Source organism: Plectropomus leopardus, chromosome 13 (assembly GCF_026936395.1).
Source record: "Plectropomus leopardus strain MGB_pleo_1.0 chromosome 13, ASM2693639v1, whole genome shotgun sequence".
Classification (NCBI taxonomy): Eukaryota; Metazoa; Chordata; class Actinopteri; order Perciformes; family Serranidae; genus Plectropomus; species Plectropomus leopardus.
Genome location: NC_142188.1, coordinates 22,248,508 through 22,273,615, shown reverse-complemented (window position 1 = coordinate 22,273,615; position 25,108 = coordinate 22,248,508). Strand labels below are relative to the sequence as shown.

General features: G+C 40.8%; 3 protein-coding genes across 5 annotated transcripts in view; 2 read left to right on the top strand and 1 right to left on the bottom strand.

The window, feature by feature from the left end:
- The window catches only part of mcu (mitochondrial calcium uniporter), a 71,295-nt gene extending 66,878 nt beyond the window's left edge, over positions 1-4,417 (top strand). For both annotated transcript variants that reach the window (XM_042502823.2, XM_042502822.2), the window contains exon 9: positions 193-4,417. In XM_042502823.2, coding sequence (XP_042358757.1) covers positions 193-273 — 81 coding nt within the window. In that variant the 3' untranslated portion in view covers positions 274-4,417. The remainder of the gene's footprint in view (positions 1-192) is intronic.
- A 2,054-nt stretch (positions 4,418-6,471) lies between these two features.
- On the top strand, positions 6,472-20,593 carry oit3 (oncoprotein induced transcript 3). The gene is made up of 9 exons (XM_042502820.2): positions 6,472-6,638; positions 9,295-9,669; positions 9,778-9,888; positions 11,933-12,055; positions 12,175-12,297; positions 17,078-17,238; positions 17,414-17,826; positions 19,146-19,245; positions 19,433-20,593. The coding sequence occupies exons 1-9, from the start codon at positions 6,581-6,583 to the stop codon at positions 19,589-19,591; spliced, it is 1,623 nt and encodes a 540-aa protein (XP_042358754.1). The 5' UTR covers positions 6,472-6,580; the 3' UTR covers positions 19,592-20,593.
- pla2g12b (phospholipase A2, group XIIB) lies at positions 19,657-23,338 on the bottom strand. 2 transcript variants are annotated; one of them, XM_088086093.1, is made up of 4 exons: positions 22,645-23,338; positions 22,084-22,172; positions 21,785-21,950; positions 19,657-20,880 (listed from the first exon to the last, which is right to left on the bottom strand). In XM_088086093.1, exons 1-4 carry the CDS (start codon positions 23,243-23,245, stop codon positions 20,762-20,764), a joined length of 975 nt encoding a protein of 324 aa, XP_087942219.1. In that variant the 5' UTR covers positions 23,246-23,338; the 3' UTR covers positions 19,657-20,761. The 2 variants fall into 2 exon arrangements, with proteins under 2 accessions (XP_087942219.1, XP_042358758.1); XM_042502824.2 differs by having other exon boundaries at positions 22,096-22,172; positions 22,645-23,336.
- Between the last annotated feature and the right edge of the window lie 1,770 nt (positions 23,339-25,108).

Below are 25,108 nucleotides of genomic sequence, written 5' to 3'. Positions count from 1 at the left end.
GGTGAAAGCTGGATGTTCTGTGATGTAAAATGAGCGCTGCAGTCACACTGGGGAATCTCACATTTTACAGTTCGATACTTTGATTTGTAACGGCCATACAAAGACCTACTTTCATACCATTCCCCACACATTTTTCCGTCTCGTATTTTTCACTCTACCCTGTCGCTCTCTCTCCCCGTGCATGCTCTCCAGGTGGAGTTGGATCTGAAGCGTCTTCGGGACCCGCTCCAGCTCCAGCTCCCAGTTCAGCAGCTTACCGCCAGTAAAAATTGATGGGACGAGTGACTCCCTCCTCTCTCAGCTCCTGCAACCTCCTCTCCCTCTTTCCTTTTCCGTCCAACACCCTTCTCCTTTCCCTTTTCCCCCCAACTCCTCCCTCCCCCATCCCTCCCACACCCAGTAAACCCATCCCTTTCTTGACAGTGGGAGTTAGTTTTTTCTCCTTCTTTTTTCTTTTTTTCTTTTTATTTTCCTGACTGAAAACTCCAGTTGGAATTGCAATTGAAAACCGCTAAAAGGCGACGAAGGACGGCGAGAGTACTGAGAACTGACAAAACTCTCAGCCGACGGATGGTGAGGATGATGAAAAGGACTATGATGATGATAGAATAAAAATGGGCACTATGGATATGCCTCAAGTCTCCGGAGGGACAGCCTGCAGGGAACTCCAGGGGAACTATCACACCTCTAGACACTTCAGAACAGAGGACATGCAGAGGGGCAGCCATTGTTGAGTGTGTATGTGTGTGTGTGTGTGTGTGTGCGCGCGCGTGTGTGAGGGACTTTCAGGGTACACTGGGACACCGACCCTGGCCACTCTGCGGGTGCAGCGGTGTAGTCCTGCTTCCTCTAGCGGTCAAACTATCAGCACACACACCTACTCTTGGTTGGGGCAGCTCCAGGCCGAGTCTTGATCCCACAAGCTAAAGTTTACACGGAAGTCCTGACTGCAGTCGCACCACCCTCCTGTGGCTGCCGCCTCTCCCCCCCCTAGGCCACGCCTCCTCCAGGTGACGGACAGCTGTCCCTCCCAGTGTGACCTTCGTCAGGAGCCTGTCTTGACTCGCAGGATATAGTCATGACGACGCCTCGTTTCCTTTTCCTGTTGACGTCCTGTAGCGGCCCCGGTCTGCGCAAGTATGAGAGTAACTACCGACAACAACATCACTGTGTGTTCTTTTACTCCAAAAAAAATATTTTGGCACTTTTTATTTTGAAAGCCATAGTATATTTGTTATGAAAAAGAATATAAATATATATATGTATACAATCAAATAAACAGATGACCAGAGGCTAGTTTTTTTCAGTGGGGGGAGGAGCTCTCAAACACACTTCATTTCATCATTTACATCCTCTGAAGATCTCCTGCCATGGAGGACCCCCGCTAACACACACAAAGCATTATAATGTATGCATTTACTACCTTGAACTATTCATATCTTGTCGTGACAAACACACACAATGTATTTCACACATCCAGGTTGGATGTATGGCTCCTGTGCATGGTCACCAAAGGGTGCTGAAGCCAAATCAGGGTGAAAACGGCTTTGATTGGAATTGATTTTAAGCAACGCAGAATATCGATGTGGATAATGCCATGCTCGACCTCTATAATCATCTCATGAATACAAAGGAAACGCTGCAAGAATGCTTAACATAATCAAAGGGTTAAAATGTGCAGTGACCGCTGCCTCAAGCAAAGCTACAGGCATGTCATACTTTTAATGTATCTGATAAACTGAGTTGTTTTAAAAAAGGTAAGGCCACATTACATAGCAGGAGTATAATTTGAGTAAATTGCCTACAGTTCAATAAATCGTTTTTCGATAATATACATTTTCTCCTTTTCAAATACAAAGTTCTGGAGGTGTAAAATTACCGTTTTCACATTTTCAATGGCCTTTATCCTAGCAGCATGTGATGTGCATTCAACATCTGGATTTCCTCACAAATCTCATAGACAAAACAACAAAAGACAGCATCTAAAAAAAAGTAGAAGTGTCATGGCATTGATACGCAGAGGCTTCTTTGAGTTTTCTCCTCCCACTGTTGCTGTAATGCCCCCCTGCTCCCTCGATGGCAAAGCAGGGTAGACTGCATGCTGTGGTATGACCTCAGTAGAAATTTGTGAATGTGTAGGAGCATTATTGCAATTTTATACTTAATTGGACACTTTTCTTTGCCACATCTAGCTGAAGTCTCATCCATCCAAATTGGTTCAGTCAAAGGTTATAGAAGCCATATGTTTGTGTTCATTTTTTTTTTTTCTTCTTTCGGGATGGTCACTGAATTCACCTTTGCCAGCTTCACTTAGTTTTCTGTTCATGGTGAGGATTGGAGGCTCACTCTCCGGCCCCGTTTATGTCTTCAAAAAAAAGAACTCAAAGCCAACAGTTGTTTTCACTCTGAACTGCTGTAGAGTACTTCTGCAGAGGGGAAGCACAATGACATGACATCCCTAAGCATGGACTTAAAGTGGAGACAGACAATTTTTCAACTTTGTGGGCGCCGCTGTCGCAAAGACAACCCGATCACATTCTATTTTCCTCAGAGCACAGCATTTACCAATAACACAGGACGCACTGCATTTTGTTTTCCACTGTCACTTTGGTTGTTCCACCTGCTATTGGGGACAGTAACTGCAAAGAACTTACTTATGCTCTTTGCTAACCGAGGATAACTAAATCTAAAGCACTATCCTCTTCCTGTTTTGATTGTGCAATGGTTTACGCACTTCCTGTTTTTTTTTTTTTTTTTTTGTTAAATCAAGCCTTTATTTTCCCAGGAGATTATATTTGACACATTGCATAGACAAAGCGAGGCTTGTAGGAAACCAATGTAAACACCAATAATGTCATTATTTTATAGCTTTTACCAGTGAAATCAGCATTTACATAATAACAAGATGAGAAGATACATGTCCATTTCCACTTTAAGATCAAGATCCTGCACTCGGGTCTTGTGTGCACAGTTGGCTGAATCCTACTGAAGAGATCCTCATGTTTAATTGCAGATTTTCTATAAAAATGCATGATTTTAGGTCAAATCAAAAGTGAGCCATGCAGATCTCAAGGCAAGATTTTGTCTACTGTCACTGTGTGCGTTAATGTGTGAGTGTGTTTTATCTCCAAGGGAAATGGTGCCTTTAGGACGCTAATTGATTTAAAGGGTAAAGATAATGTAGCAATTTGGTAACACCATACATAGGAAGGTCAAATTTGAGTGTTTGTTGGAAATCAATCTCACCGCGGGTCTGTGAACATGTGTGTTTGTTGAATCCACGTGTAGGCAAGTGTGTGCATGGGGGGGAAAGTTCAAATCACCATATTCATGAATGCTCTGCCCCTAATGACTGCATGCCAATAGTGGTAAAAAAAAAAAATCAATTCCACCTTCATCCACACTTCATGGCAGTCATTCGTTTTTTTCCTGAATAAGCCAACTTACACACACACACACACACACACAAAGTGCGACAGTGTTTCCTTTGAGATGCACTGGTGAGAGTCTGCAGTCCAATCCTCCCCTCTGCTGCTTTTACACTTCTCTCCATCATCACCGCAACCTTTTTATCATGCCATCCACCGTTTATTGCCTTTGTTTGTTTGTTCTTGTTTCTTTTTTAAAACCAAAATATATCAAATATAGGGAAACTTTATTATAAAGAGGGTGTTGCATGAATGTATGTTTACATGGGAAATTATGTGAAAATAAAAAAAGATGATTTATCCAAGAAAATATAAAAAACTGCAAAGATAATTTAAGAACGTTGTTTGTAGAGATTCCTAGTTATAAAAGGCAGTGGACAGGGCTGCGTCTTTAGAATCTGCCCTGCCAAATCGGACTTAAAATCTCAGCCAACCAACTGCTCAAACCTCCATCAATCCCCACTCCCGTCTCCACCTTATTTCCTCCCATCAACCCCTCCCTCGGCGTGCATTTAACACCCTCCATCCTTGGTGCACCTATAAAGGAGGAGACCTGTTGACCTCAGTTACTAACGTCCTGGATTCGATTCCAAAGGAGAAGTGTCAGGCGCACTCTGTTAGCTTCTATGGGAACTCCTCCCACTCTTGTCCCTCCTGTCATTTTCATCCACCCTCCGCCTTTTTTCTCCAAAGCATTATTATTCTATGTTTTGAATGTGTGTTCTGTTTTAAATATCTTGTTCGTGTGCATTTACAATAAGATTACAATGCCTAAAGAGTGAAGCAGAATATAGGATTGAAATGATCTTGTAATCCATTCTTACCTCTTATTTTGTTTTTTGTTTCTTTTTCTTGTCTTTTTTTTCTGTTGACATATGATGCTGTAATGTTGGCAAAAAAGAAAAATGTAAAATCCTGTATCATTTATGAAATATGTATAAAAGAGAAATGTAATTCAATTATCAATAAAATCCTTATCCAGTTTTGGAGCTGGCTGTCCTGTTGAGGGTTTTGTTGTCTGTGAAAGTCAAGATGACTTGGTGATTAATGGACATATTACTGAAAATTACAAGTAATTTCAAGGTCCTCGCTACCTCCTCTGGCTCTCCTTGGCCTCCTGCTCTTCCTGTACAGGACGTCCTATGAGATAAAGCTGAGGGGACAAACTGTTTCTATACAATAGCTACATGAAGCATTGTTATCGTGGTCCATTGAAATTGCATTTGAGTAGAGAAATCTAAAAGTTGGTAAAAAAAAAAAAAAAAATCAGAAAAATAAAAGGCTATGATCTTTCTATTTTAAATTTCACAGAAAAGGGAAAACTTACAAAAGGGTAAATAATTTGTAAAACATTGGGTTGATGATTGAAAAAGTGAAGAAATGAGCATGTTATGCTCTGTATCCTCGGGCACAGCAGTGCTTTGAGCTGAATGCTAACATCAGCATGCTATCATGCTCATGTTTAGCTTTAAAAATGGTGCTTATTCCTGCACTACCCTATTTGGGGATGAACCTAAGTATTAGATGTTTTGACCTGATGGTGCTTGATGAAAGTTGTTATATTTAAGGGCATAGAGTTGTTTTTGTTTGGTTTGGTTTGGTTTCAACATTTGGTGGGGTGACACCACAACATTTCTTGCATTCTTGTGAATTTTTATGCACCACTTTCTTCCTGCCACTGCCTTCTTTACTAAAAGCATATATGTTTTTCTTAGGATACAAAAATGACATGACTCGCCCTATTTTGCCTCACTCTGCTTCTGATTGGCTCGCTGAAATACTGTATCCTAACCCCACCCTATATCACTGATCATGCCTTAAACTAATCAACCCAAAAAACAAAGGCAATACAGGATCAAATTTGCTTACTGGAGGCATTGCTGCTTCCCTGAGTCATGTTATATAATTTCTCAAATTAAACATTCTCTGCTACTTCCTAGTGGCACCATAGAAAAAAATACACAAATCACCAAAGTTATCCGGCTTCAGCCTCCGGGGACCGTGTATGTTCACACAAAATTTTTACAAAATCCATCCAATATTTAGCATAGTTCGACTGACTGACATTGTTTTTCAGATGCCTCGTCTCTATAGCATGGCTTAAAAAAACCCTACCCTTATCTTTTACCTGAAAATGCACCACATATGACAGCAGAGAAACTACTAAAACAACCTGAACCCAACCTAAAAATTGCAATATCATTTTTAAAAAAATGCTCAAAAATCCAAAAACTAAAAACCAAGTTATGGTGAAATTTAGAGGAAAATTGAACAATGGATAACAATAAGGGGGACATCAGAAATGGAAACACTATATGTGGCTTTCCAAAAAACAATGCGGTTATGTGGTACTAGTATAATAAAAGTACGCTGATTAAATCTGCCTGTGCCATCGAGCCATGCAGCAAGAAGGTCGAAAGGTGTCTTATTTCCAGCAGTAATCACAAAGTAGGAATGGCATGTTCCACCTCATTTCTTCTAACAGCCTGCTGGATTTATGTCTCCATTGATTTAATTACATATGAGAAACAAAAACTGCGGGCGTCAGGTTAGTTTGGGCTCTTTCTTAATGAAAAGGTGCCAAGCTTCAGATATTTTCTGGCCAGTACTATAGCGGTCAAGTAATGAGCTAGATGAGAACATATTCACTCCACTGGCACAGCGTGTCCTCAGTTTGCAAACCTCGCCATCGTCTTGAAGTGAGAGATGCCTCAGCACGACACTAAGCAGATTAGTGAGATTGGTTAAATGCCACTGCAGATTAGATCACTGCTCGTTCTTCCACACCCTTTAAATCAGGGAGGATGAGACAGAAAAGACATTAAGACGTAAAAAAGCCACAATTACACTTTTTCACAGCATGACGGCAACATAAGAGATATATTTGGTGTAGTTTCAGATTGTGTGTCTGTGCAGGACGGACGGAGGGAGGAGAGTGGGAAACAATGGGAGGATGGTCCTGTCATTGGATTTGGGGAGCAGAGGGTTAAGAGGTCAAGGTGAGACAGAAAGACATGACAAAATGACACAAACAGATAAGAGGCGCCTATTAAAGACAGGCTTCCCCTAAGGTTGAACCAAAAGAGCTAGATACACATGCTCTATTAGGCTAAACTCAGATTATAATTTAGCCAGCTCTGAGAAAACACATCATGATTTTTTGGGTGATTATCAGTCTGCTCCTGGAGGTCGTTGCAGTTGCAGGTGTGGGTGAGTGTATGTTTTTTTTTTGTCATTATTTTGATGTTTTTTACTCTACATTAAGATTATAACAGAACTATTGCACAGCAATATGTGTCAAATCTGCCTGTTTGTAGCCGGGTTTTTTTTGCTTTTATTTATTTATTCATCTGTTTATTTATTAATTGCCATAGGTTAAAGGATAAGGCTGACATTTTTTAATATGTTTCTTTTTGTCAACAAATCCCATGAAAAGACCCAAATCAATAATGTGTTGGTCCATCTTCCAATACTTTTGTACTTTTCTAAACTATTTGTTGCACTCAACTCTAAGACCAATTAACTCTACTAAAGATGTAAATCCTTAAAAACAGGCCACAAATACATGCCTGATGCTGTCACCTAAACTCTGCATCTAACAATGATAATAATAATCATCATCATCATCATCATATAGACGAATAATAATCTCTTGTATTTTGAGTCGATGCATATCTTATCTGATCGCTGCCATCCTCTCATCAGCACTATAGAGTCCCTCTGGCAACAAAAAAAGTATTCAAGAAGTCCTTCATTCCAAGTGCCATCAATTTTCTTAACCCAACAAAGTGACTGATGAGTTTTTAACTGCAGACAGACACTAATATGAACTAATTTAATCTGTAGAGTGACTCTAATGACCTTGTCTTTACATTTGTTTTACTAACTGCTCATCTGCTTTTATCATGTGATCTGAGGTGGACGACAAATTTCTATTCTATTCTAAAAGGCTTCATAATTTTACTAAAACAGCTGTGGGCATTGTAGCTTTCTGGGTTAAATTGTGCATTTTGTGGCGAGGGCGTAGGTTATGTTTCAACACTCGGGGGAACATATATGCAACTGGGGGTTTCCAGGAAATATTTAGCATCAGACACATAATGTCCTGTATTCTGGTAAATTGTTATGCATCAGTTTGAGGTGAAAATGTCCTTTTCTACTTTCATGTTTCATTGGCAGGACAAATGCAAATGTTTTTAATCTCCTTTGTTTCGCAGGGACTATTTTCAGCAGCGTATAACACATATTTGGTGCTCTAGTGAGTATTTACAGAAGCAGGTTGGCGTATGTGGGATTTTAATGAAGGGGGGTGTCATATAATGCAGCAGTGTTGCTCATTAATGTGCTTTTAATGGTTTCTGGACAATACTGCGGGTCTAGAGGGATAATAAATATCAGGTGTTGGCCACACAAGCGCAGGTGTTAGCAGGATCAATTCATTGCAGGTTTTAGTCTTTTCATGGGATTCACAAAAATAATAGAATATCACCAGCTTTATCCTTTAACAAAGAATATTAATTACGAGAACTCATAAGGTTGGACAGTGTTTACTCTGGGTCTTCATCTTCATCTGTGCAGATAAGAGGCTGGAGTCTGACTCAGGTCAGGCTTGGCTCCACGTTCCCTTAATAGCCATATTAAGTTATTCAAGCCCCATCTGGAAGATTTAACGCTCCCATTAGCATACACCCGCATGAGTCAGCTATGTCCTCTGCCCCTTCTGTGCTGTGTGAGCTGGAACACAGTTGGTCAGTCGTATGTCTCCAAAACTGGTCGTTTACGCTGTCAGTGGGTCTAGCCGTGGATTGATCCCTCTGCTTTTATTGGAGCAGCAAGTCGCGACAAGATGGACTGTCCATTAGTGGATGAAGGCTGAGAATGATGTGTGGTGACATCATTTATGGTCACAAAATGAGTCCTGTCTCACACAGATGTTTCGTCATAACTCCGAAATGGTGTTGGTGTTTGTGTGTTTATTTGTGAAAGCAAAACAAAGTGAAAAGAACAGTTGTAAACATTAACCTTGACCTCCATTACATGTCACACAGAGAGCATAAACATGGATATTTTATGTAGAGTAATCCAGCTAAATGGAAAGCCTGGAGGTTTGGTGATAGTGCTGGTTACCGCTCCAGTAAAGTGTTATGAGCTGGTCGTCAGCTGTCATGTTTCCTGGCTCCTGGCCTGTCGCTGAAGATGCTTTACTGCCACACTGATGAGCCTCCCGCTGTTTCTTCATCCCTGCTGATTCTCTGTGATTAACACTTACTCTTGCCCACTTTGCCTGCTCCCATCATCCCTCACGTATTCTTCTTTTCCTTTTGTTTTATGTCTACCTCTTAATTACACCGTTGAGAGGGCATGAAGAGAGGGAGATGCTATTGATTGTTTTTGCTGCACTTTGTTTACTCTGCTTGTTCAGTTGTTCTCCTGATTCTGCAAAGCCGGCTGTAGTGAAAAGAGTCGCCTCTGACAGGACCGGATAAAGAGTTCTTTGTGGACGGCTTGTTGGCTTTTAGTTCAATTAGAATTGACTCTGTGTTACAGTTTATCTTTGAGGTCCAAAAGTCTGCTTCATGGTAGCGAGTTTGCTCAAGTGGCCAGTATAGATGTCAAAAACACAGGGAGGGGTTCAAGATATACTGCTTGTCTATGGACTAGCATTATATATGGACTGGCTTTTATTTTCTGTTCTCTAACTCTTTAGTGGCATTTTTAATTGTATTTAAATGTCTTTTTGTAATGTGTTCCTTCTGCACTATGTTTCTAGGCTTTTGATTTCATATGGAAAGCACTTTAAATTGCCTTTTGCCAAACTTTGCTATTTGAACTTGCTAATAAACTTGCCTTGCCTTCTCCGCCTCAGCTCTGGACCCCTGCTCTGCCTACATCAGCCTGAATGAACCCTGGAGGAACACAGACTACCACGTCAACCAGTCAACCGGCGTGCCCCTGTGCGACAGCCACATGTCTGGAGAATGGTATCGCTTCACTGGCATGGCAGGGGATGCCATGCCCACCTTCTGCGTGTCTGAGAATCATTGTGGCACCCATGCTCCCATCTGGCTCAACGGCACCCACCCTCAACCCAACGAAGGCATCGTCACCCTGCCTGTGTGTGCCAGCTTCAATGACAACTGCTGTCAGTGGAACGCCAGCGTCGATGTGAAGGCCTGTACTGGAGGCTACTTTGTCTACCGCCTGCCCAGACCCTCCGTCTGCTTCCATGTTTACTGTGGCCGTAAGGGAGCATGTTTGATATATGAAAAGTAAATTCCTTAACTGAGTTATTTTTAATTTTCTTGTCTTTTGTTATGCTAATTTATTTTTGCTTGTGTGTGTTGCACAGATTTCTATGATATCTGTGATGAAGTGGACTGTTTAGGTCCCAGATGTCCCGAGTCTGACTGTCGCTGTGCACCTGGAACTGTCCTGGGACCAGACAGACAAACATGCCTGGGTGAGACAGACAGAGAGGGAGGAAGAGAGCGGACAGATAAGTTTTGTAACAGACACGAAGACGGATAGGCTGGAAATAGTTTCTGAAAAACAATAACAAGGGAAATTAATCAGACTGCTTTCTCAGTATGTTGACCCATTGTTTTGATGAAACCACTCATACATCTGGATAAGCTGTTATTATACTATTCTTATTTAAATGTTTCCTTCACATAACTGGGTATTGATAATGTGGCGCAGAGGCTGCAAAGACAACATAAGCATTCATTATGAGAATTTTAATTTTATTAACTAATTTTTTTTGTCTTCACTGATAACTCACATTCACATTCATTCATGTTAAGAGGGACATCATTTCAATAACCTGAGTGTCAAAGTTCAACCTTGACCTTAAAAAGTAGTTTGACAAGAACATGATTTTAACTGAAGGTCAACATATATTAGATTTACTGTCACTGCATAAGTACCAGTATGATGAACTGCAGTTTAGCATCTAACCAGATTGCAAACAGCTGCAAAATGTATATAGATACAATTAAAATATACAAATAACTTTCAGTCTAGCTTTTTTTGTAGCTTTCACCTTCATTTTATAGACCTTTGGCAGTGGATTGAGTTTGTTCAACAAAACAAACACCATTCGCTCCATTCATCTTTTTGACCCAGCTGGCACCAGACGTTAGTATGACATCAGAAAGATGTTGGACTCTTACGTTGGACAGATGTTAAATTTTGCTTGTTATGAAAATCGGGGTAATCATATTTTAAATGTCTAATGATGTTTAAATTTTGCGTTGTTTAGGTGTTAACATTATGATGTTTGGCAGTCTTTGTGTTTTGATCTCCATACCGTACAACTAAATGTTGTTTTTTTATGTGAAGAAGATGTTGACATGACACATACGTGAAGACAATGTTGGATTTTGGTTACTTAACAACACAACTTTAAACCAACAAAAATATTGTAATCTCTCATCAGTATTCTACGCTGTCCTGACATTAAATTTTGGTCACCAAATGTCACAACCTAAATTCAACCAAAAATCAATACCTAACCATGCTCGTGGCATGTTGGCAACATATAAACCAACAACCCATTACCCGATTTTCACCATATATCCTATTACCCATTGCTTTTGGCTAACTATTTAACATGTTTCCTTGTATTTAACCTAACACTTTCAAATGTTTGACAGTTTACTTGTTAACTAGTTTTCAAACCCTTTTAATTGCAAATTGCTTTGAGATGTTGTAGCTGATTCAAGACGTGGATATGTTCTTTAAATCAAATTGTAACTTCTTTTTATGAAATATGCTACTCCACAATCTTTCCACGTACCCCCTGAGGTATCCATGGTTAGGAAGCACTGCTCTAATGAAGCACGGTCCTGTGACTGCAGCTGTCCCAACCTTTTCATATAGCTTCTACGACCTTAAGGGTGTATTTAAATGTTACAATTCCATACCAAAAGAGTTATTTCTAATTTTACATATTCTAAATGATAAGATGGATCATAAAGTAGGAAGGATGAGTGCAAAGCACTCAAAGCAAAGCAGCGATAGAGACAGACTGAAATATTGCTTTTGCATTTGCTGACTCTTGGAAAGGTGTGTGTGTGTGTGTGTGTGTGTGTGTGTTACACCGGACGGTACACCTAATGATGGGTGACAGGCATGCAGAGGGAACCTAGCAGGCCTGAAAACTCCCATTATCTCATTATTCACCCATCAACCAAATCTGCCTTTCGCTGTCTCAGAAATGACTTCTTCATTTCTCCATCTTCGCTTACTCTCCTTCCTCACTCTCTTGCACTCTCACTTTAGTCCCTCCTTTTATTTCACCCATCATTATTTCTTTACCAGTCCTCAGTATTATAAATGCAGTTTTAAAGTCCTTTAAAGTCGATTTATCATCTACCTCCCAGGAACACTAAGTGAATTGCCTTGAGGTGATAAACTCCACCCATCTGCTACTCAGTCGATTAAAACGGGCCTCGTCTGATAATAATATCTGATCCAGCTGTGGTGTGTGTCCTAATGTTCAGATGTGAATGAATGTGAGAAGGGCAACGGCGGCTGTGCAGAGGTGTGTGTGAACACTAAAGGCTCCAGGCGCTGTGAGTGTGGGCCGGGCCGTGTGCTGGATGAGGATGGACGCAACTGTAGAGGTACATCCATGTCCTGATGTGCATGTGACACAACAGTCAATGCTGTGCAGAGATAGTTAAAGCAGGGACACCACACAGTGCTCTTCACTGTCTCCTTTTCTCTGTGTCGCCTTATGCAGAGATAGCAGGCTGTCATGTTAACAATGGAGGCTGCAGCCATGGCTGCTCCACACTGCTGGACTCCTATCAGTGCCACTGTCCCAGAGGGCTGGAGCTGGGAGAGGACAAACGCACATGTCAGGGTGTGTATCAGTGTGGTCTGTGTGTGTGTGTGTGTGTGTGTGTGTGTGAGAGAAAGAGAGAGAGAGAGAGAGAGAAAGGTAGATTTTCAAGTTAGATAATCAGTCAGACAGCAAGGCAAGCTGGCACAGAGATACAAACATTGATCTAAAAAGATGTTCTCGATAGTAGAAGTTTGTCCAAAATGCATTTCCTCAGGCCATTGCTGCATATTTTACATTTCTGTTCAGGGTTATTTATTAGCAGTGGATAATAATCTGCACACATTTGGTTTGAGAAATGAGACAATCCTGCAAAACAATATTTTGCTTTCAGATCATTTACACATCAGTGTATTTTTGGATAGCAGGACAGCTAATGATTGTTTTTATTATAGCTTTATCTGTGGATAATTTCTTTGACTAACTGATAACAGCTTATTAGATAATATGTATAAAAAAAAGGGCAAAATATGTATTAAATCAGCCGTTTGAAATCAACAGTCTAATCAGCCAATGATGGAATTTTTGGAATTGCACACCAAGGCAGCTATTCTACAAAACCTTTAAAAGGTCGCAAATAGCCATTTGTAAAAACCTGAGGATCATTCAGCACAAGAACCCAAGATGTAATCTGAGTGATGGGGAATGGTTTAAAATTACTATCAAATACTGGGATGTATATATGGCAGGTTATACCCAGTATAAGTTAATACATACAGTATAGGTCTTACTACAGTATGTCATGAAATAAGTCCTAGTTTAGGATGTTATAAGAATGTCAAAAGAAAGTCATAGTATGGTATGTCATATGTCACACAGGGATGCACGATAACATTAATCTACCCGGTACAAAATGTAGTATGTCAAAAAAGGTCAAACTCTGTATGTCATGAAAAAACTTCTATATTAGCATGTCATTAAAATGTCATAGTTTAATTTATCCTAAAGAATGTTATAAAAGGTCTGAAAAAGTCATAATATAGTACGTGATAAAAAAGTCATGGTTTAGCATGTCATAGTGCAGTATTTCAGTAAAAATGTTACAAAAGATACACATACAGTATATACAAATATCACTGTTTGGGATGCCATGAAAAATGTCATCGTATAGTATGTCATAAAAAGTTATAATATAGTATGTCATATGTCACACAGAGATGCACGCTTACATTAATCTACCCAGTATAAGTTAATACATTTGTTTTATTTAACCCTTCTGAGCTCCACAGGGTGGGCTTGCCAACCAATCATGTATGTGGAAACGTCAACCAGAAACAGGAATATTTTTCATGCAATTTGGGAGAGTAAACTTGACTACTCATTGACCTTTTTCACGGCAGACATTTTCAGATGTCTTAGTAGGAGAAGCACAGGTGTATTCAATAACATTAATGATGGCTGCATACCACTTTGGGGGGGGTTAAGTTTCACCTGTGCTTTTCCTATCATGACAAGTCAGAATGACTGCCGTGAAAAAAGTACATTTTGGGAAAAGTACTTAAATACACTAACAAGTGAGTGTTGTCACGGCTGCCTGAATGATCCATGATCTTAAGGCAAGCTACCTCCTCTCCAGAGCATAACTGATCATTGATGTGCGCATGCGTCGGCGTCTGTGTCTACCTGTCAGAGGCGCTGACTTGATCGGATTTTTAGCCTGTTTTTATCGAGCTATCTGCCATATCTTTTTAGTTCACGCCTAGAGATTGGCTGTTTGAACCACTTCTTTTAACTGGATAAAGATTTTTAGTAATCGGACGTGGATTTTAACTTGTTAAGGGCTTTTCATCTGCTGGAGCAACACTGAAGCGCGAGAGGACATGCTGGGGTGAGCGCCACTTTACACTGCCCGGCAAAACTTGTTTTAACAGTATTCTTTTACGATTGTGGGATTACTTTTAACTTGAGTTAAGTTTTCCACTGTACGATCGTGAATCCAGCGATGATGGTTGTGTGTGCGGACTGCGACTGTAAATTAAAATACTCAAAGGTTAACAGAGGACATCCCCCGCCTGAAGACCGAGATCAGGAAAAAAGATCAGCTGATGGAAAGCTTTATCTCTGTTGCTGTAGCTCAGTCAAAACACATTTCCTACACTCGCTCCTTCTGTCAGGCCGGCCCCGGTGTCCGCTCACCTCCCTCCCTCCATGTCTCCGATGGTGTCACAGATGGATCTACTGCCCACTCTACCAGCCTCCCTCCACAGAATCATTGTCAATGTGGGGACAAACAACACAGCGCATCGGGAGTCTGAACGCACCAAACATCATTTTAACCTCCTCTTTTATGTCTTAAAAAAACTTCTGGCAAATCTGTTTTTATTTCTGGCCTCATTCCCACCTTAGCTCATGGAGCGGAACATTTTAGCAGATTAATTTATCTTAACGCATGGCTCTTCTCCACCAAATCTCACAACATGTGTTTTCTAGGCAATTTTCATCTGTTTTGGGATTGTCCCTCTCTCTTCAGAGGAGACAGCATACACCCCAACAAACGAGGCAGCCAGATGCTGTCAGCTAACTTGCAGTACGCAGTGCAATCACTCCCTAAAAACTGTTTACATCTCTCCCTCATAACCCGGATCAACCCTCTCCCTCTATGTCACAACTACAACCACACAACATGGTCCTAATGACAGGTCCTTCCAGTCATTTAACTCCACATCACACTCCCACAAGGGTTCCCATGTTGAATCACCGTCACTACCCACTCCCCTTGCACCCCTTCCAGTCCTCTCACACAGATCTGGCCCACCGTGCCCTATAACAACCATAATTTCCCACCAAAAATTCAATATTACACACCCTGTGTCTCACCCCACTGCTGCCAATCATGACAACTTAATTCAAATCCATCTGCAACCTCTCTCAACCCCTGCCCTTCTCTGTAAGTCTGTAAATTTTGGCCTTTTAAACATTAGATCATTAACATTAACATCGTCAACATTAGATTTTAATAATTTTGACTTTTTTTATTATCACTGAAACTTGGCTCACTGAAGGAGACTGCACCCCACTCATTGAAGGACCCTTGTGTGTCTGATCACAAAGCTTTTTTATTCAATCTGGTTTTAACACAACTGCCTTTTAACCACAGCACACCGGTCCACCGCCATATTGTTAATTCCACGTCAGCTAGCAATTTCTCAGAGCTTTTTAATGCTTCCTCTTTAACTGCTTTTAACCTAAATTTTAACACAGAGGAGCTGGTCCCCTGTTTTAACCACACCTGTCTGGCTGTCTTGGACTATGTTGCCCCATAAAAATTCAAAAAGTCAAATATAACACATCAACCCTGGTTAAATAAATGAATGAAAAACTAAAGAGAGACTGAAGAAGTAAGGAAAGAAAATGAAAGAAGACAGGTTTACATGTATTTTATGAAATCTGGAAAGATGCGATGAAGAATTATCTGAAAGCAGTTAAAGATACTAGAGCATCCTTTTATTCTAATTTAATTTAAAAAAAAAAACAAAAAACAATGTAACCCCAGATTTTTTTTTAAGTAATTCACTTTTCACTAACTTAGAACCCACTGCCAGAAATTTAGGAGTTATATTTGATTCAGATTTAACCTTTCACTCACATTTCAGTAAAACTGTCCAATCCTGCTTCCTTCAATTAAGAACAATCTCACAAATTTAACATACACTATCACACTCTGACCTGGAAAAAACTATACATACTTTCATCTTCTCCAGGCTTGACTACTGTAACTCCCTCCTCTCTGGCATAAATCAAAAATCACTCTCCCGCCAACAACTTGTCAAAAATGCAGCAGCTAGGCTTCTCACTGGTTTCAATAGGTGACATCACATCAGCCCAGTTCTGGCTTCTTTCCATTGGCTCCCCATTCATTTTAGAATTGATTTTAAGATTTACTGATCACTTTTAAAGGTCGTCTGGGTCTGGCCCCTAACTATATTATAGAAATGTTAACCCAATATGAGTCAGGCCACAGGTGGGGCCCTCCAGGTCATTCCTATGTCGAGGCTTAAAACTAAAGGTGAGCGTGCTTTTGCCATTAGGGCGCCTTGTCTTTGGAACAACCTGCGATTGATTCTGTGATAACCGACAGAATCAAAAACTTCTTTTAAATCACTTCTTAAAACACATTTTCCTCTACTTGACTTTATGTGATGTCGTCTTTTAATTCTTCTTTTAAGTTGTTTTTCAATGTGTCTTTTAACTCATCTTTTAATTTTATTTATTTATTAAAATGTTTTATCTTGTCTTTTAATTTTAGCCTCTAATTTATCTTTTTACTTGCTTATTATTATTGTTATTGATATTATTATTATTAGTGTTTTGTGTTCTGTCTACTGCCTTTTTGTTACTGGGTTTACAGTCTTAGCCTTGCCGTGTTTGTCAAAGCAGTTTGTAAACTGTGTTTTCAAAGGTGCTATTTAAATAAAGTTATTATTATTATAAAATATGTATGAAATCTAAATGGTATCATGAGCAGATGTTAGCTTGAGTCAGTGATGAAGGTAAGAAATATGAGGTTGTGGTACTTGTTTTTCGCTGTAGCACTGTCTGTTTACATCGAGAAACGTTTTTTTTGTTTGTTTTGTTTTTTTTAGCCAAAAACAACTAAAGCTATTAAAATTTAGGGTTGCAATCATTGATTATGTTCATCATCAACTCATTTATGTTGATTACTTTCAATAATCTATGTCTCTTTATGTACTTTAGCAACAAACAGATTGGGTGGTGTGTTTTTATCTTTTTGTCATCGTATTTATGTTCCTTTTTATGGGACAGTAATAACATGTCATATCTCTGCTTCTGTGTCCTGCAGTGCCGGTCCAGTGTGATTCCAGCTCTATTATTGTGTCGGTGCCTAAAGACCTTGTAGGAGGACTGGAACTCTCGCTGTCCAACTCGTCTTGTCGAGGTGTCTCCAATGGCACACACATCAACCTCAGCTTCAGCCTCAAGACCTGTGGCACAGTGGTGGAGGTCAGAGGTCACTGGGTTTTAGACTGAATGTGCTCAGGGTTTAGTCTCTGTGGATATGGCCAGGAGAAATATTTGAGTATCATATCACTGTGCTTTTAAAGTGGGTTATGTGCAGTTGTTATCAATTGAAAAAGCTATCACTGTAAAGTGCTATAAACTGAGTGTTGACCCCCAGGTGACAGATGACAAGATTGTGGGGACCAACCTGGTGACAGGACTTCCCAGGAGCAGCCCAGGCAGCAGCAAGGACCTGATAGTCCGCACCAGCAAGTTAGTGCTCCCAGTCACCTGTGAATTCCCCAGGGAGTACCAAGTGTCGGACGGATACCAGGCAAGTCAGCGCAGCTCAGCCCTCGAACTGGCAGGCCACAGCGAGGGAGTCTTCCCCTTCTCCCTGGAGCTCTTTAAGAGCGCAGAGTTCTCAGAGCCTTACCTCACCCCGCCATCGCTCCGCCTGCACGACTCCCTCTTCTTTGGGGTGGAGCCGAAAGAAAGGGTGGAGGGCCTGTCTGCCTTGGTGGAAAGCTGCTTCGCCACACCAGGGCCCAAAGCTGACCAGGCACTCAAGTATTACCTCATCAAAGATGGGTGAGTTGTGGGTTTTTTGATCAGTTTTAATGCCACATCTTGTGCTGCATGGTATAGCACACTAATTGCAAAGGCCTTGGACCAGAAAATAGCACTGCTGGAAGGAGTATCTCCATTACTTTTTTAAATGAATAGGTTTCTGTTATGCTACCCTCTAATACTAAAAGATATACTCCAATAAAGATTTAAGCTATTCTCAGTTCATGATCACATTGTAGGTGTCAGGGATATCTTTCAAGAAAAACTCATCTGCTATAAAGAGAGTGGTGTGTTTTGTAGCACCTAAACTAATAGGTTTGTTTATAGCCGTAGGTAGAGGATTCACCTATTGTGGTTGGCTATAAAGTGATGTTTTTTTCTTTACCTTTCCTCTTTATAATTGAGTAAAGTTTCTATAAATACCAAAGAGACACAAACCCACAAAGAGAATCATAATGACTACAAAGCCCTGGTTACACCTGGTATTAACATGCATTTTGGGTTATGTGATTACAAGTTACCAGCGCTAAATGCAAGTGTAAATGACCACAAAGACACATTGTGATCCAATCACTCAGACCATTTGTCGTGGTGATCTGGGACACAGTTTACCACATATCTTTTGTAGTGTAAATGCTATTTCGTCTCAACAAGGACTACGTCATCAGTGCAGGATGTGGTGGTTGTTTTGGCAACAGCATGCTAAGGCTCTATAACTGTATATACATGCATAGATACGACTAGAAATAAGAAAATGATTTTTTTGTTGTTATGTGGGTCAACTTACCCTTTAATGTGTCTTGCTCATGCACAAAAAAAAATGAAGAATTCTGCGGTTGTTTATACCATTTATACCAGAAATTCCTTTGGTTCCTGTGACATTAATGGTCCTTATAATAAATGTCAACAGGATCAGACCAAGTCGCTGTTTCCACACAGCCTTACTGTAAAAGCAGCTGCACACAGTTACAGGACAGGAAATCTCCACTCAAGAAAATGTCAAATAAAAAATGCCACTGGCCTTGTCCGTGTGATTAATGTGGAAAGAAAACAAGAATTTTGAGCTGAGAAATCGAAACAAAGAACAGCCTTTTTATCTGGGGAATACTCACTTTTGGCAAACCATTTCTCCAACCGAATCCAGACAGAGATTTTCTCTTGCTACTCCACGGACACCAACAGAGCAGGGCTGTAATCTGTTTTCATGATTTCCTATTAAAAATACAACAGTGTTTCAGGGCCGTGGGGCAGCTAGACTTGATAAATTGGCTTGTTAGAAACATATATGGATCATTGAGTACTGTGTTAAGACTCCAGTTTTCCTTTGGCTTTGCTCTCAGGTGTATCTCTGATGAAACAGTGACACAATACTCATCTAAGGACCAGCTCTCGAAGCACTACCAGGTCCCTGTTTTCAAGTTCATTGGCAAGGACAACCGAGTGAGTAAAAAAAAAAAAAAAAAAAAAAGTGCATGCTGGGAGCCAGCTGGCAAGTGTGCAGGCTAATATCTGTGTAGCACTTTACACCAAAGACTGTATTCATAAACTGAAGTTGCACCATCCTTGCACTGTGGTGGTGTTTTTTCTCGTTCTGTACTCAAAACAAGCTTTTCTCCTGTGTTTACAGCAAGTGTTCCTCCACTGCCAGGTGTTGGTATGTGGTGCAGGGGACTCCCATTGCGCTCAGAGTTGTCGAGGACGTGTCCGCAGAGAGGCTGGGAGTGGTGAAACTCAGGAGCAGCACACACTGAGTGGAGGCCCCATCTTCATCCTGCCTGAGCCATGATGCTAACATAAAGCAAAACACCGTGAGCTTATGCAAACAGCAGCAGCAAAACTGCATATGCAGAGTAACATTTAGATAAAAGGAGACTATTCCAGTTTATTTAAAAGTCCCTCATATACACATATAGACATGCAGATGCACAGTATGTACAGTCGTCTTTGTTTCTATGTAAACTCCAGTGTCACTCACAGAGCTGTATGTGTTTCATTGCCACTTTGCCCGGCAGCACAAATTCCTGACATTAAAGTGAATGACATTTCTATTAGAAATCATTTGGAGGGGCCACAGTTCATTTGTAACAACTACAGCATGAAGGATGTTTTTCTAGGTCACACTTTCAGGCATTTCTCAGGCCTGATTACGGCTTAAAGATTTAGTGGATTTATAGAAGTGGTTTATATTTCACACCATTGCTGACTTGAAAAATACATGCAGAACACCCATGGATGCGTTCTGACTCATTTTCTTGGTATAATCGATGGCTCGCGGAGCACGTCACACATCCCAGTGTGGTGGGAAAGAGATATCAGTGTGCCATGCCCTGGAAAGCATGCGCTTCCTCACTGAAAATTAATATCGAATTAATCATGTCAGTTCAACTGCAATTAGCCATGTAGTTATTATTTAAATAATATCAAACACTGGCAAATAACTAACATCAAACATTAACGTAGTAGCATTACATTTACATGACATTAACTTAAAGTTTAAGCAGACTATCTTGATAAATAGCAGCACACAAAAGAAAAAACATGTGCGCCTTTGTAATTAAACTGTCTTTCTATCTTGAGGAAATTAATCCAACCACAATATCCTTCCCATCAGGCACTTTGTTTGGAGTCATTGCAGTAATTTATGGTAATGGAGTCATAAAGGCCTAAAAATGGCCTAAAATTAAATGGAGAGTGTAACATGCATAAGCAGTTAATTAAGATTCTGAAATTCATATTCAGATACTTAATATTTGTCAGTACTGCCCATGAATAAAACCTGAGAAATTTGCATTCCTCTTTTATGTCTTTTTTCACTCGCAGGCTGTGAATCCTGAAAGGGTTTAAGTGAGGTATCGCCTCCTTGACAAAAAGCCTGTAAATATATAGTATAATGTATATAAATAGTCATCACTCTGTCTGTGAAAGCATAGAGGAGTTTGTCGATATTGTTAATGTGTCACAGTTCATCCTTCTCCTCTCCCTCGCAGAGACACGCTGCCCTCTGGCTGTTCATGTAAGGCCTGCAACCAAGAGTCCCCACTGTGCTGTGCAGAGCGTCTGCCATCGATTCACAAGCTGAGGAGGAAGGAGAGCGATATAGAAAGTTGATTTTTTTAACACAATGTATGTGAGATGTCCCAGGTGGTCCCACTCATGCCACCCTGTAATTTCAAAGGATCAGTGTGCAAGATTTAGGGGGATTTAGCGACATCTAATGGTGAAGATTGCAGATTGCATCCAGCTGAAACTTCTTTCAATTCGAATCCCTTCAGTGTTCATTGTTTGGGAGGATTTGACAGGTAGTCAAATTATCCGCAGAGGTCTCTTCCTCTCAAAAACAAATGGACCACGTGATTAAAACCGGTGAAACACTATAAAAAACAGTTTCTTGCTACATATCGGTGTTTCTCCTTTGCTGCTTGGCACATCACTGATGGGCTACTTGCCCACTATCTGCTAAGGTGTGCTCACTTTTTTCCTCTGATAACTTAACGTGGGCTCATCTAATTTCTCATTTAGACAATCAGGAAGTTTTGACTGCCTGCTGAATAATCCTCAGAGGTCTCTTCCTCTTCAAAACAAACAGACCAGGTGATTTAAGTCAGTAAAAACACTGAATGAAACAGTTTTATATTACAAATTAGTGTTACTCCAATGCTGTTTGGCACAGAGGGGCTGCTTACTATGGTGGCTGTCACAAAAATATGAATAGTCCTATTTAACGCCACTGTTTGGTTTGTCTGTTCAGGGCTACTGTAGAAACATGGCAGTGCAACACTGCGTTTTCCATACAAGAGAATACGCTCCCTATGTAGATAAGAACGTCTCAGCCTAAATTCATGAAAACATGCTGATTCCTACTCCCTTCAGGTGATTACACACTAACTAAAACATTCATAATATTCCATTTCTGCCAAAATATCCCCCTAAATGAGACACACTGGACCTTTACGCATAAGTAAATCTGTAAATATCTCACCTTGTACCTTCGACACAAAGCCCAGACTCTTCTTAAGGTCCGAGCAGATGCCTTGCAGACACGAGCGAAATGTGGAGTCACAGTCAGCCTTGTTTGTGCCACAAGTGTCATAGCACATGTCGAGCTGATTACAGCACTTTGTCATAGCGGGGATCCCAAGGTCAAGCTGTCAAAAGAATGAACTGTGTCAGTACAGTTTATAATACTAGCATTTCCAGCCATTATGGTTGTGGTTTGCTCTATTATATGGGCTTAGTGATGTAGTTGTGGGCTGTTGGTGCTATGAACAGGCCACCTACAGCGGCATTCACCTGGAATCCCACCAGGGAGGAGCTGCAGCCGTTGGGCTCTGGGAGCTGGTAGCCGGGACGAGGTTGGGGAAGTTGCCCTATGAAAACATAGAAGACATTTAATCTCAAATTTAAGTGAAAGCATGTTAACAAACTAATGTCATCATGTACTCTGTGTCAAGGAGTTACATTATCGTTGTTCTTGGGTGTGTGTCGTTTCACAGATTAGATGTAACTTCTGTTTGAGAACATCTGTATTGATTGCGTAACTGTAGACTGATAACCAGATTTCATTATCAGCAGCCTGATGGCCAAGCATGTTGTAAACAGGATTGATTTTAGACTTTAAATGAGCTAAGACAACAAATACAAAGTCACAGAAGGAATATTGGATTTAGACCTAACATAATTATCTTTTGGAAATCTACTGTAGGACAGGTGCACTGATAAAACTTCTCAGCTCTTCTGCGACAATTTTGACTATTTATACAAGTCTCACCACCAGGCCACTTAAACACTTGTGAATCTCAGTAACATAACAGAACGTTAAATGAAGAGATTTGCTTTTACCATATCTGCAGCGGTACTGACAAACACCATTGCGTCCCCCCGCCAATTCCACCAGGGAGTCAAAGTATCCGTGCATAGTCTGGAAAGTATTTCTAATTGAGTTGAGGCTCCAGCTGCTATCATCTTTTTGTGCCAAGGGTGCATTCAGGGACTGGTTTATCTTGACTGGCCTGATGTCGTTGTCCTCAGAAGAAGATGAAAGCTTCTCCTTGGCGACAGCTTCATCAGCAAGAGCTTCCACACCAGGGGCATCTCCAGCAAGTCTATCACTGTCTGACTCTTCGGCTTTTCCACCATCTGCTGCAGAGACATCCACTTCATTTTTTTCAGCTGCTGGGTCATCACCTGCAAATAATTTAGCCAGTAGATTGTCACCAAAAATGGAATTAGCTACAGGCTCCGCAGCTGGAGGTGAGTCACCCACTTGGGTATCTTCAGGAACAACATCATCTTCAGCTGCTTTTACAGAATCAGCTACTACAACACCTTCAGTGACAGCAGTGGCCTCCTCCTCCTTTTCTTGATCTTGGTAGTGGCCTAAAGTGGCACACATGCCCGTGGATATACATACAAGGAGCAGAACCACGGTCCGAAGCAGCATGTTGTTGAACTGGTGACAATCCAAGCACAGGAAGGTTGTTGTTAAGCGAGCGAGAAGAGCTTAGACAGTGAGGGACAAAAACACACTCTGCTCCTACTGATTCTGCCAGCCAGCAGACTTTGACCTTTGACTAGGTTCTAGCAGACAGCAAGGCACTCTCTCATGCTGGGGGCAAAGGTCAGCCCCTATCAATCAAAGAAAGCTTTTATAATTTCTCTAATCCTCTCATTCTCTGTGAGTCTTAAACACATCAAATGATTAATTTGATCACAGATTTATCCACAGAGCTATAGTTGGATTTTTATGGCTCAAAAAGTCACATGAACTTGTGCCTGGAGGAAAAGCCTCTTCTTATTTTCTTCAACTCTCTGCACATCTAATGCTGGCATTTTGGCCTGTGACCTTTGTCAAGACATCACAAACTTCTTCACTGTGTTTTGATAAAGGTCACAGACTGACACTTCAGCTCTGAACAGACACAGAGACAAAAGGAACATTGTCTTTTTCATATGCCGTGTCTCTGCTGCCCTCTGGTGTTTGAAGAGAAATTTGCTACCAACACTGTGGAAATGACGTTTTCCCTGTCCCTGTCCAACGACAGAGGTCTCAAGGGTTGTGAATTGTGTTAAGGGGACGACATACTATGACATAGTATGACATTTTTATGCTAATTTGGATGACGTGCTATAGCATAACTTTTTTATGTTATTTTCCACAACATACTATAGTGTGACTTTTTTATGCTATTTTGGACGACATACTATATTATGACTTTTATGCTATTTTGGACGCTATATTATAGCATGACATGACATGACACGACATTCTATACTATGATGTGTCTCGACAAGCTATTTTATGTGGTTTTCAGGTGTTTGTCATATGTCATATGTCATATGTCATATGTTGAATTTTTTCAACATACTATACTATTACGTTTTTGTTTATTTTTTAGACATACTATATTATGATGTTTTTGGCTCTTTTTTTTCCCACATTCTACCCTATGACGTGTCTCGATATTGTTGGGATTCACCAGACTGCACAGATTTGTTCATTTGTGCAATTTTAACTGGACACGTGGAGGCATTTCCTGTAAGTCCAGCTCCATTTGAAAACGTTGGCTCAGACTACATGTCCTCTGTTTTCTGGAACAAAGGGACAGCCATGTGCCTCAACCCCCGGGGTGGTTCACCTTTCGCACCTTAGTGTTTGTCCCTTCCCATGGACTCGTCTCCAGACATGATTCATTCACCACAGTGAACCCCGAGGATGTCATCAAGTCAAGAAGAGAAGCATCCGCTATTCTTCTGGCGCTTGTTCCCAAACCTCCTCCGAGGAAGGTTGCAGGTCTGGGGGACCTGCTCGCCGTTTCCCCACTCTCACACCTAAGCTTGGCAGGAGCTGCAGCCTTGTTTCAGTTCTACTTTTTAAGCCCGAAGAGACTTTGGGCTTTACAGAAGTTAGAAAGCCACAGCTAACTTCTCAAGCCACAAGGAGAACAGAACTGAGATAGCACTGAACTACTATCTCTGTAGGGACACCAGGACCGGCCAACCTCCTCCTGGATCTTTGGAGCTGCACAGCAGTGACTGAACCAGAACCTCTTTTCTTCAGCCAGCAACTCAAAGACCTCTTCTACCACTCCTGAATTGGTAAGCAAAATCTGGGCACAGCATAATAAGTACAGGCTGAGCAAAACTGTTTACTTTGTCTTTAATTATATAGTGTATACCATGAATTGATGTAATGCTATTGAATGAGTTGTTGTGATCTCTGTTATTGGGTTATCCATTAGTTTGGATTTAGTTTGTTCATGCCTCACACGGACAGGGTCTTGCATGAAACTAAACACCCTTTTAC

Coding starts and splice junctions, on each gene's coding strand:
- oit3 (XM_042502820.2), top strand. CDS start 6,581: ATGATTTTTTGGGTGATTATCAGTCTGCTCCTGGAGGTCGTTGCAGTT. Junction 9,670..9,777: donor CTTCCATGTTTACTGTGGCC/GTAAGGGAGCAT, acceptor TGTGTTGCACAG/ATTTCTATGATATCTGTGAT. Junction 19,246..19,432: donor TCATTGGCAAGGACAACCGA/GTGAGTAAAAAA, acceptor CTGTGTTTACAG/CAAGTGTTCCTCCACTGCCA.
- pla2g12b (XM_088086093.1), bottom strand. CDS start 23,245: ATGCTGCTTCGGACCGTGGTTCTGCTCCTTGTATGTATATCCACGGGC. Junction 21,951..22,083: donor GATTCCAGGTGAATGCCGCT/GTAGGTGGCCTG, acceptor TTCTTTTGACAG/CTTGACCTTGGGATCCCCGC. Junction 20,881..21,784: donor CTTTGTGTCGAAGGTACAAG/GTGAGATATTTA, acceptor CTTCCTCCTCAG/CTTGTGAATCGATGGCAGAC.